Genomic DNA, 11,566 nt, shown 5'->3' with positions numbered 1-11,566 from the left:
GTGTGTGTGTGTGTGTACCTGGAGGCCAGTAGTTGTGTATTTCTCAGCTCCAGGACTACACACAGGAAGTAGTGGCTCCTGAAGACTCTCCTCTGCAGCAGCAGGAAACAGAAACACACTCCGTCCCAGATGATGCCCGCCTCGTCGCTAGGCAACTCACACTGTTTACTGCTCTGCTGCTCCGCTGGAGAGACGACAGCGTCAACAACAACAATAGAAACAACAACAACGTCGTCAACAACAACAACGTCGTCAACAACAACAACGTCGTCAACAACAACGTCACCAATTAGTCAACAACATCATCAACAACAACAACAACAACAGCAACAACAACAACAACAATGTAAACAACAACAGCAACAACAGTTATTTGTCAGCAACAAAAAAAACAATTAGTCAATAACAGCAACAACAACAACAACCTCAACAGACAGACAGACAGACAGACAGACAGACAGACAGACAGACAGACAGACAGACAGACAGACAGACAGACAGGTTCCTACGTTTGCTGTATCCTTTGATGGTGCAGGCCAGACTGAAGAGTTGAATCAACCAACAGTGATTCAACACCAACGACTTGATGAAGCCACAGGCCAGGATCTGACAGACAGACAGGTGAGAGACAGACAGACGGGTGAAGACAGACAGGTGAAGACAGACAGACGGGTGAAGACAGACAGGTGAAGACAGACAGACAGGTGAGAGACAGACAGACAGGTGAGCCACAGACAGACGGGTGAAGACAGACAGACAGGTGGAGGCAGACAGGTGAGACACAGGCAGACAAGTGGAGGCAGACAGACAGAAAGACAGACAGACAGACATACAGACAGAGGCAGACAGACAGGTGGCAGACAGACACACAGGCAGACAGACAGACAGGTGGAGACAGACAGACAGACAGACAGACAGACAGACAGGTGGAGACAGACAGACAGACAGGTGGAGGCAGACAGACAGATGAGAGACAGACAGACAGGTGAGCCACAGACAGACGGGTGAAGACAGACAGACAGGTGAGACACAGACAGACAGGTGAGACACAGACAGACAGGTGGAGGCAGACAGACAGACAGACAGACAGGTGGCAGACAGACGCACAGACAGACAGGTGGAGACGGACAGACACACAGACAGGACAGATGGGCAGGCATACAGGTGGGTAGACAGGTGGGCAGGCAGACAGACAGACAGACAGACAGACAGACAGGCAGACAGGTGGAGACAGACAGGTGGAGGCAGACAGACAGACAGAGGCAGATAGACAGGTGGAGGCAGACAGACAGAGGCAGACAGACAGGTGGAGGCAGACAGACAGACAGAAAGATAAGTGGAGACAGACAGGTGGAGGCAGACAGACAGACAGAAAGACAGGTGGAGACAGACAGGTGGAGGCGGACAGACAGACAGAGGCAGACAGACAGGTCCAGAGGGTGACCATGTGACCTGAGGACGTTGCCGTGGCGACTGACCGACAGGACGTTCTTCATGGTGATGACGAAGACGTTGTAGCCAATCAGACAGTCCCAGTAGAGCAGGATGGATCTGATTGGTTTGAGCAGCAGGTCTCCGCCCACCAGCAGGAAGTAGAAACAGGCCACCAGGTAACCCATGCAGAAGATACTGATTCTGGAACAGGTTATTGTTATTATTATTGTTATTATTATTAATAAGTAACACCTGATATTCTGTCCTCACAATTGCGTATCTGAGCAATGCTAGACAGATAGCGAACAAACACTCCAATAAACCTTGTTCTTCAAAAGGTGTGTCTTTACTGAAGTTTCTTTTTTGTAAAACTGAAACATACAATACAAACAAATGCATCACTTTTCTGTGTACATTGCATAACATAAACAAACACAATAACAATTTAAACATGTACAGCTATCAAATGCTACTTTCTTATTGTGAACGAAATAATCACATTTTAACTCTCCAGACTTCTAACAACATATCTAAAAGTTTAACATATGACCAGCATCAGAAAAAGAACAAATATTTTGTATACTTACAGACAAATCAACTCCAAGGCTAAAACGTGAGGGAATACTGTTTGCATGCACACTCTAGCTCTGCTTCTTATCCAACTGAAAACACATGGCTTAAAAGTGAAACTTAAGGAAAATGAAACTTAAGAAACTTAACACTACCAAAACCGTCCACCAGGTGGTAACAACTGGATGAATAACTGAACAGAGGTCAGCACACTCCCCGCCTGGTATATTAATAACTATACCACAAACCTTTAACATACAATAGGAATAGAAAACAAACCAAAGAAACGTCAATTCTCTACTTTCCTTCTGAAAGTAAGACCACCACTTCTGAGACTGGCCTTAGAAACACTTTCACAGTCCCATGCTTGACAATTTTGACTTCCACTTTGCGGACTTTGCTGTCACGACCAGGAAACGTCTTGATAACCAGTCCAACAGGCCATTCATTTCTATGGGCCTGGCTGTCCTTTAGCAAGATGACATCTCCGACTTTGATGTTTGGCCTTTCTTCTGTCCACTTCCTGCGGCTCTGCAGTGTGGCCAAATACTCTCCTCTCCACCGCTTCCAAAAGGTGTCTGCAAGACACTGGACTTGCTTCCATTGCTTCAGATGGAGTTTGTTTGAGTCAAAGTTGCCAGATGGTGCTGACAAGCTACTCATCTTTTGAGTCAGAATCATTGATGGCGTGAGGACAGCTGGGTTATCGGGATCTGTAGACACAGGCACTAAGGGTCTTGCATTGATGATGGCCATGACTTCCGCCATAAGGGTGCTCAACACTTCATGCGTGAGATGTGTGGGTCCTGCCTGCAGCAGCATAGCATCCAGAATGCGTCTGGCAATGCCGATCATCCTTTCCCATACACCACCCATATGAGAAGAATGTGGAGGATTGAAAATCCATGTGCATCCTTTTTCTTGAAGGTACGATCTGATTGCAGCATCATCAGGATCCATGTTCAATTCTTTGCAAGCACCCACAAAATTAGTCCCTCTGTCAGAGCGCAGGATCTTTGCTGGGCCTCGTATGGAGAAAAAACGCCTTAATGCATTGACAAAGCTGGACGCAGACATGGACTCCATTAGCTCTATGTGCACAGCTCTACAAGACATGCACGTAAAGAGCACTGCCCAGCGTTTGTTGTTTGCACTCCCACCTCTTGTACGCCGTGTCACAACAGACCATGGACCGAAGACATCAAGACCGACACTGGTGAACGGTGGCTCTGTTATTAGTCTGTCTGCTGGCAAATCTGCCATCTTCTGAGCTTCTAATGCACCTCGAAGTCTACGACAGATGACACAGTTATGGATGATAGCAGAAATCAGACGCTTGCCTCCAATGATCCAAAATCCTGCTGCTCGGACAGCTCCCTCTGTAATATGACGTCCCTGATGTGCCACCTGTTCGTGATAATACCTCACAAGCAGAGTAGCAATGTGGTGATTATGTGGGATAACAAGGGGATGCTTTTCTTCTTTTGGAATGGTTGCATGAGCCATACGGCCTCCGACCCGGAGCAACCCATCCTCATCGATAACAGGATTAAGCTTCTTGAGTGTGCTTTGCTTAGGAAGTGCTTGTCTGTCTTTCAGACATTTGTATTCATCTTTGAAGACTTCACCTTGCACAGAGCGAATGATGACAGCCTTTGCTTGAGAGAGCTCATCTGTGTTGCATGGGTCTTTGTAACATTGCCATCCTCTGTGGTTTTCATTTGAAGTCCTCTTGAAGGAGACAGCAACATGAATGAGACGTGCAATAGTTTGGCAGAGAATCCACCAACTTGAAAAACGCTGAAAGCGACTTGATCCCAGTTGACTATCAGATGCTGTGGTGGCCATAGTTGTAACATCAGGCCGGATCTCCATGTCATCTTCGGGGTCAATGAGCGAAAAGATGTTGGAATCAGGTGGTGCTTCTTGTGTTGCGTGTGATAGGAAGGCCGGGCCAGACAACCAGTTGGTACGCCGTAACAGGGCTGCTTGTGTTGGCCTGGTGGCATGGTCTGCAGGATTGTTTGCTGTGGGGACGTAGTGCCACTGACTAGGGTGTGTGGATTTCAGGATACGTGTCACCCGGTTGGCCACATACACGTAGAACCTTCTGCTGGTGTTGTGGATATATCCAAGCACAATCCTACTGTCCGTGAAGAACTTGACAGCATTCATGTCAGTGTCAATCTCCTCCCTTATCAGCTCATACAGCTCAACAGCCAAAACAGCTGCACATAACTCCAGACGTGGCACAGTGTGAGCAGGCCGGGGGGCTAGTTTGGATTTCCCCATTATAAATCCAATATGACATTGTTCTTCGTTGTCAATGGCTCTCATGTATGCTACAGCTCCGATTGCTGTTGTTGAAGCATCTGAAAATATGCACAACTCTTTTCTCTGTGCGGAAGACAGTGACAATGGAATGTAACACCTCTGTATGAGCAGTTGTTCAAGAGCCTCCAAGGACTCCTTCCACTGATTCCATTCTGCTTCTTTCTCAGAAGGGAGTGGGGCATCCCACTCGTTTTGTTCAGATGAGAGTTCTCGGACGATTGCCTTGCCTTGTATTGTTATGGGCGCCACAAACCCCAGAGGGTCATACAAACTGTTGACAGTAGACAAGATGCCTCTCCGTGTGAAAGGCTTCTCTTCACGGGATACTTGGAAAGTAAAGCTGTCTGTTCTTAAATCCCAACTTAACCCTAAGCTGCGTTGAAGGGGAAGAGGATCCACACCAAGGTCCAGGTCTTTCAGAGCCTTAGCCCGGTCCTCTGCTGGGAAGGCTTCCATAACTTGTCCACTGTTTGATGCTATTTTAAGCAGTTTCAGGTTAGAGTCTGCCAGCATCTTCCTGGTCTGTGTGAGCACATTGATGGCTTCCTCATGTGTGGCAGCTGAACCGAGACCATCGTCGACGTAAAAATGTCTCACCACAAACTGTTTAGCATCAGAGCCGTATTCTTTCTCGCCTTTCTTCGCAGCTTGTCTCATACAGTAGATGGCAACAGCAGGAGAAGGGCTGTTGCCAAACACATGGACCTTCATCCTGTACTCCATCACCTTCTTAGTGACATCATTGTCCTCATACCAGAAGAAGCGAAGATAGTTTCTGTGGTCTTCACGTACAACAAAACAGTAGAACATCTGTTGTACGTCTGCCGTGAAAGCAACAGGTTCCTTCCTGAAACGTAAGAGAACCCCCAAAAGCATATTATTCAAGTCAGGCCCGCTAAGGAGCACATCATTCAAAGATACACCTTCACATGCAGCACTTGAGTCGAACACTATTCTTATCTGGTCCGGCTTTTGTGGATGATAAACACCGAACGACGGTAGGTACCAGCATTCTTGTCCAGACTCGAGTGGTGGGGCAGGCTCAGCATGATCATTGTCCAGCATTTTCTGCATAAACTCAACATACTGGGTTCTCATTGTTGGTTTCTTTTCCAGTGTTCTTTGTAGTGAACAAAAACGTGTCATTGCTTGTTCTCTGTTATTTGGAAGGCGGCATCTGGGAGAGCGAAATGGCAGAGGTGCCACCCAGCTGTTCCCCTCATCTTGATAAACCTCCTCATCCATGATCCTCAAAAACGTCTGGTCGTCTACTGACAAGGTTGGTCTGTCATCTTCCCTCGTTTGTTGAAACACTGAGCTTCCTAGACTGCTGCTACTTTCAGTGGGATCTACATCTTCCATACAGACTGAAAAAGACGAGTCTTGACGTTGCATCATGCCTATTAAGTCTTCCTTTACCTGGACACTGTTTGGACATGGGCTGAAAAAAGACGGGCGGCCATTGCTGAGCACGTTTGCCTTAAAGACGTTGACTTTCACTGGCCTATGAGCCGTTCCCAGGCAGGTTTCACCCACAATGACCCATCCCAGGTCCAGTCGTTGCGCATATGGAGCATTGTGGGGTCCATTAATTTGCTCACGCACCTTGTGTATCCTTAGGAGGTCCCTTCCCAAGAGCAGGAGTATGGGAGCATCAGGATCCACAGCTGGAATCTTGTCAGCAACTCGCTGTAAGTGGGGGTGCTGGCGTGCTACCTCAGGGGAGGGAATTTCAGTTCTATCGTCAGGCATCATATCACATTCAATTAATGTGGGAAGTGGTAACTGTAGTTTCCCGTCCATGGATTCAATCATGAAGTCACTAACTCTTCTGCCAGAAGTTTTTGTTGTCCCTGCGCAGGTTTTCAGAGTATAGGGATCTGAGGGTGTAGCGATGTCAAAGGAATCGAAGAACTCTGTCTTAGCGAGTGATCTGTTACTTTGTTCATCGAGCACTGCATACATTTTTCTTGCTTTGTCTTTTCTTCCAGCAGGATATACAGTCACTAGGCTGATTTTGGAACACGACCTTGGATTGTCAGCATTACCACAAATCTCTGTACACTTTGAAGTGACTGAAGTAGAAGCGCTTTCGCTCTGCTCCCCGCCATCATCTCTCTCAGCTGTGACCATTTCTTTAGTCCAAGGAGGTGGACCAGGGTGTAGGGCAGTGATGTGTCGGTCACTACTACACTCTAAGCACTTGATTGTTGCTTTGCAGTCTCTTGCCACATGCTGCGTTGAACCACAACATCTGTAGCAGATGCGGTTCTCTTTTAAGAAAGACTTACGCTCTTCAATTGGTTTTCCTCTGAAGCTTCTGCACTTCTTAAGAGGGTGAGGCTTTTTATGTATTGGGCATTGATTATCAGGATCCTCTCTTTTCTCTTCAGCATTGCTGGTTTGATTTGCTGACCTGTCTTGCGGAACGTCTGTTTTATGCACTGTCACAGACGTCTTGTTGCTGTACCTGGGAGGTTTTTCTGTTCTGAAAGAATGGCTGTTGGTAGTGGAGAAGGCAAAACTGGGGTCATTCCTCATCTTGGCCTGCTGGCGTACAAATTTGGAGAAGATGAAGAAAGGGGGAAATGCAACTCCATTGTCTTCTTTGTATTTGGAACCCTGTGCCACCCACTTCTCCTGTAAAGTGTAGGGAAGCTTCTCAACTATTGGATTTACCCCACGGGCTGTATCCAAGTACGACAGTCCAGGCAGAAATCCACCTTCTTTAGCACATTCCAACTCTAGGAGAATGTCACCCAACTCTCTCAGCTTAATAGTGTCTTTATTAGTTAGCTTTGGAAAATCTTCAATCCTTTTGAGCAAAGCATTTTCAATTACTTCAGGTGACCCATAAGATTCTTCTAGTCTTTGCCAAACCAGTGCAAGGCCTGCTGTGGGATTGAGGGTATGCACAGAACGAATTCTTTTAGCTTGTTCTGATGACTCAACTCCAAGCCATCTTACCATCAAATCCAGTTCTTCTCCTGCAGACAGATTTAGATCTCTGGTCGCACTTTGAAAAGACACCTTCCATGACCTGTAGTTCTCAGGTCGGTCATCAAATTTGAGAAGGCCTGAACTCACCATTTCTCGGCGTATGAGGTACTTTGTGAGATCATGCACAACTTGTGGCTCAGGTGTAGGTGGCAAAGGAGCAAATGATTGCTGCAGGGGGGTAAAGACATGCTGTGGTGCTGGGTGTGAGTAAACCTGATCATCAAATATTTTCTTTGGTTGCTCTTCTCTTTTGAGGCTGTCTCTATTACCAGCTTCCATCCGCCTGTTACTGCTGATGTCGTAGTAAGCGGTTGGTTGATAATTAGACATTCCATATTGCTCTTCTGCTTTTTTATACTGGTCTTTCATGTCACCCATGAGTGGTGGTTTTTCAAAATATGTTTTGGAGTGCTGCTGGACATACTCACTGGTACGCTGTAGTGGACTCATGGGATGCTCTAATGCATGTTGACTAAGCTCCACACTTCCTGATGATCCATCTTGTTCATAAGCTGCAGCCTCAGCTGAAGCAGCAGCTACTGCTCTCTGACTTTGGATGATATGCAAACTTGCTTCAAGGTCCGCTTTCTGTTTTATGATGTTGGCTTCCTTTTCTGCATATACTAGTTGAGCGCGGGCGGCTTCTGCTTTGGCACGTGCTCTTACAGCTGAAGAAGTTGTTGAGGACACCTTGCTCGACCTCTTTGATGATTTTGATTCAGTTGACTGTGATTCAGTATCATTATTCTGATGCCACTTTTCCTTTTCTGCTTGCGAGCCCTTTTGCTCCTCTTCCTGCAGTTCACTTGCTTCTTTCTGCTGTCCGCTTGCCCCTTCCGGATGCTGCGTTGTGGGCTGATATTGTTTTCCTGACCTTAGGCTCATGACTGCTGCTTATTAGCCTTCTGTGCTTGTGCCCGCTGAGCTCTTGTCTTTTCACTCTGGGTTGCTTTGAAGAGCTCTGGAGACAGTGTGCTGATTACAGGATTCCGTTGTTTTAGCCCGCCGTGTGTTGTCTTTTTACTATTCTGTCCTCACAATTGCGTATCTGAGCAATGCTAGACAGATAGCGAACAAACACTCCAATAAACCTTGTTCTTCAAAAGGTGTGTCTTTACTGAAGTTTCTTTTTTGTAAAACTGAAACATACAATACAAACAAATGCATCACTTTTCTGTGTACATTGCATAACATAAACAAACACAATAACAATTTAAACATGTACAGCTATCAAATGCTACTTTCTTATTGTGAACGAAATAATCACATTTTAACTCTCCAGACTTCTAACAACATATCTAAAAGTTTAACATATGACCAGCATCAGAAAAAGAACAAATATTTTGTATACTTACAGACAAATCAACTCCAAGGCTAAAACGTGAGGGAATACTGTTTGCATGCACACTCTAGCTCTGCTTCTTATCCAACTGAAAACACATGGCTTAAAAGTGAAACTTAAGGAAAATGAAACTTAAGAAACTTAACACTACCAAAACCGTCCACCAGGTGGTAACAACTGGATGAATAACTGAACAGAGGTCAGCACACCTGATAAGTCATCAGTGACATCACGGTTGTGGCTCCGCCTACTCACCTGGTCGTCCCAGTGATGAAGATGATGGTGAGGACGAACCAGAACATGTAGCTGAAGATGATGAGCTTCATCATGTCCAGGTAGGACCTGCAGACAGACAGGTGGGCAGAGAGACAGGTGGGCAAAAAGACAGGTGGGCAGGCAGACATGTGGGCAGACAGACAGGTCGACAGGCAGACAGGTGGGCAGAAAGGTCAGACAGGTGGGCAGACAGACAGGTGGGCAGACAGGTGGAGACAGACAGGTGGGCAGACAGACAGGAGGGCAGACAGACAGACAAACAGGTGGGCAGACAGACAGGTGGATGGTGGGCGGGGTTTACCTGCACAGCATGAAGTCAGGGCCTGTGTTGAGACGGAGGCGTGTGATTGGCTCAGGCAGCTGTCCGTCGTCCTCGTCCAGCTCTCCGTTGTCCCCGGCGAGGACCTGGACCTCCGGCTGCAGCTCGTCCTCAAACACCTGCAGCTGCAGCGCCGCGCCGAGGACCAGCAGGAAGTCATCTGGGACAGGGGACACGTCTGTCTATTAATGTCTCCACAGCAGAACCTCATCACATATAAACTTTATTATAAAAATGTTTAAATCAAAATAAGTTCATTATAAAAGTTCTCACAGAGGAGGAAGAGAGGGTTCGGGGGCGTCAGGTGGTCTGGGAGGAAGAGCCATTTCACCACGTTAGAGTCCACCCTGGAGGACGGAGGTCTCCACGGGTAGTCTGGGGAGAGACAGACAGGTGAGAGTCAGACAGGAGGTCTCCACGGGTAGTCTGGGGAGAGACAGACAGGTGAGAGTCAGACAGGAGGTCTCCACAGGTAGTCTGGGGAGAGACAGACAGGTGAGACAGACAGACAGGAGGTCTCCACGGGTAGTCTGGGGAGAGACAGGCTGGTGAGAGACAGACAGGAGGTCTCCACGCGTAGTCTGGGGAGAGACAGACAGGTGAGACAGACAGACAGGAGGTCTCCACGGGTAGTCTGGGGAGAGACAGACAGGTGAGACAGACAGACAGGAGGTCTCCACGGGTAGTCTGGGGAGAGACAGACAGGAGGTCTCCACAGGTAGTCTGGGGAGAGACAGACAGGTGAGACAGACAGACAGGAGGTCTCCACGGGTAGTCTGGGGAGAGACAGACAGGTGAGACAGACAGACAGGAGGTCTCCACGGGTAGTCTGGGGAGAGACAGACAGGTGAGACAGACAGACAGGAGGTCTCAATGGGTAGTCTTGGGAGAGACAGACTGGTGAGACAGACAGACAGGACGTCTCCACGGGTAGTCTGGGGAGAGACAGACAGGTGAGACAGACAGACAGGAGGTCTCCACGGGTAGTCTGGGGAGAGACAGACAGGTGAGACAGACAGACAGGAGGTCTCCACGGGTAGTCTGGGGAGAGACAGACAGGTGAGACAGACAGACATGAGGTCTCAATGGGTAGTCTTGGGAGAGACAGACTGGTGAGACAGACAGACAGGACGTCTCCACAGGTAGTCTGGGGAGAGACAGACAGGTGAGAGACAGACAGGAGGTCTCCACGGGTAGTCTGGGGAGAGACAGACAGGTGAAACAGACAGACAGGAGGTCTCCACGGGTAGTCTGGGGAGAGACAGACAGGTGAGACAGACAGACAGGAGGTCTCCACGGGTAGTCTGGGGAGAGACAGGCTGGTGAGAGACAGACAGGAGGTCTCCACGCGTAGTCTGGGGAGAGACAGACAGGTGAGACAGACAGACAGGAGGTCTCCACGGGTAGTCTGGGGAGAGACAGACAGGTCAGACAGACAGACAGGAGGTCTCCACGGGTAGTCTGGGGAGAGACAGACAGGTGAGACAGACAGACAGGAGGTCTCCACGGGTAGTCTGGGGAGAGACAGACAGGAGGTCTCCACAGGTAGTCTGGGGAGAGACAGACAGGTGAGACAGACAGACAGGAGGTCTCCACGGGTAGTCTGGGGAGAGACAGACAGGTGAGACAGACAGACAGGAGGTCTCCACGGGTAGTCTGGGGAGAGACAGACAGGTGAGACAGACAGACAGGAGGTCTCAATGGGTAGTCTTGGGAGAGACAGACTGGTGAGACAGACAGACAGGACGTCTCCACGGGTAGTCTGGGGAGAGACAGACAGGTGAGACAGACAGACAGGAGGTCTCCACGGGTAGTCTGGGGAGAGACAGACAGGAGGTCTCCACGGGTAGTCTGGGGAGAGACAGACAGGTGAGACAGACAGACAGGAGGTCTCCACGGGTAGTCTGGGGAGAGACAGACAGGTGAGACAGACAGACAGGAGGTCTCCACGGGTAGTCTGGGGAGAGACAGACAGGTGAGACAGACAGACAGGAGGTCTCAATGGGTAGTCTTGGGAGAGACAGACTGGTGAGACAGACAGACAGGACGTCTCCACAGGTAGTCTGGGGAGAGACAGACAGGTGAGACAGACAGACAGGAGGTCTCCACGGGTAGTCTGGGGAGAGACAGACAGGTGAAACAGACAGGAGGTCTCCACGGGTAGTCTGGGGAGAGACAGACAGGTGAGACAGACAGACAGGAGGTCTCCACGGGCAGTCTGGGGAGAGACAGACAGGTGAGACAGACAGACAGGAGGTCTCCACGGGCAGTCTGGGGAGAGACAGACAGGT

The 11,566-nt window shown here is 48.7% G+C and overlaps 1 protein-coding gene across 1 annotated transcript in view; it reads right to left on the bottom strand.

The window, feature by feature from the left end:
• The window catches only part of LOC131962381 (piezo-type mechanosensitive ion channel component 2-like), a 48,522-nt gene that overhangs the window by 17,247 nt on the left and 19,709 nt on the right, over positions 1 to 11,566 (bottom strand). Inside the window, exons 18-23 of the mRNA XM_059327378.1 lie at positions 9,549 to 9,650; positions 9,258 to 9,435; positions 8,936 to 9,022; positions 1,479 to 1,635; positions 510 to 606; positions 19 to 184 (exon numbers count right to left, since the gene is read on the bottom strand). Of these exons, the coding sequence (XP_059183361.1) occupies positions 19 to 184; positions 510 to 606; positions 1,479 to 1,635; positions 8,936 to 9,022; positions 9,258 to 9,435; positions 9,549 to 9,650 (787 nt within the window). The remainder of the gene's footprint in view (positions 1 to 18; positions 185 to 509; positions 607 to 1,478; positions 1,636 to 8,935; positions 9,023 to 9,257; positions 9,436 to 9,548; positions 9,651 to 11,566) is intronic.

Source organism: Centropristis striata, chromosome 23, assembly GCF_030273125.1.
Source record: "Centropristis striata isolate RG_2023a ecotype Rhode Island chromosome 23, C.striata_1.0, whole genome shotgun sequence".
Taxonomy (NCBI): Eukaryota; Metazoa; Chordata; class Actinopteri; order Perciformes; family Serranidae; genus Centropristis; species Centropristis striata.
This window is presented reverse-complemented; position numbering and strand designations above follow the sequence as displayed.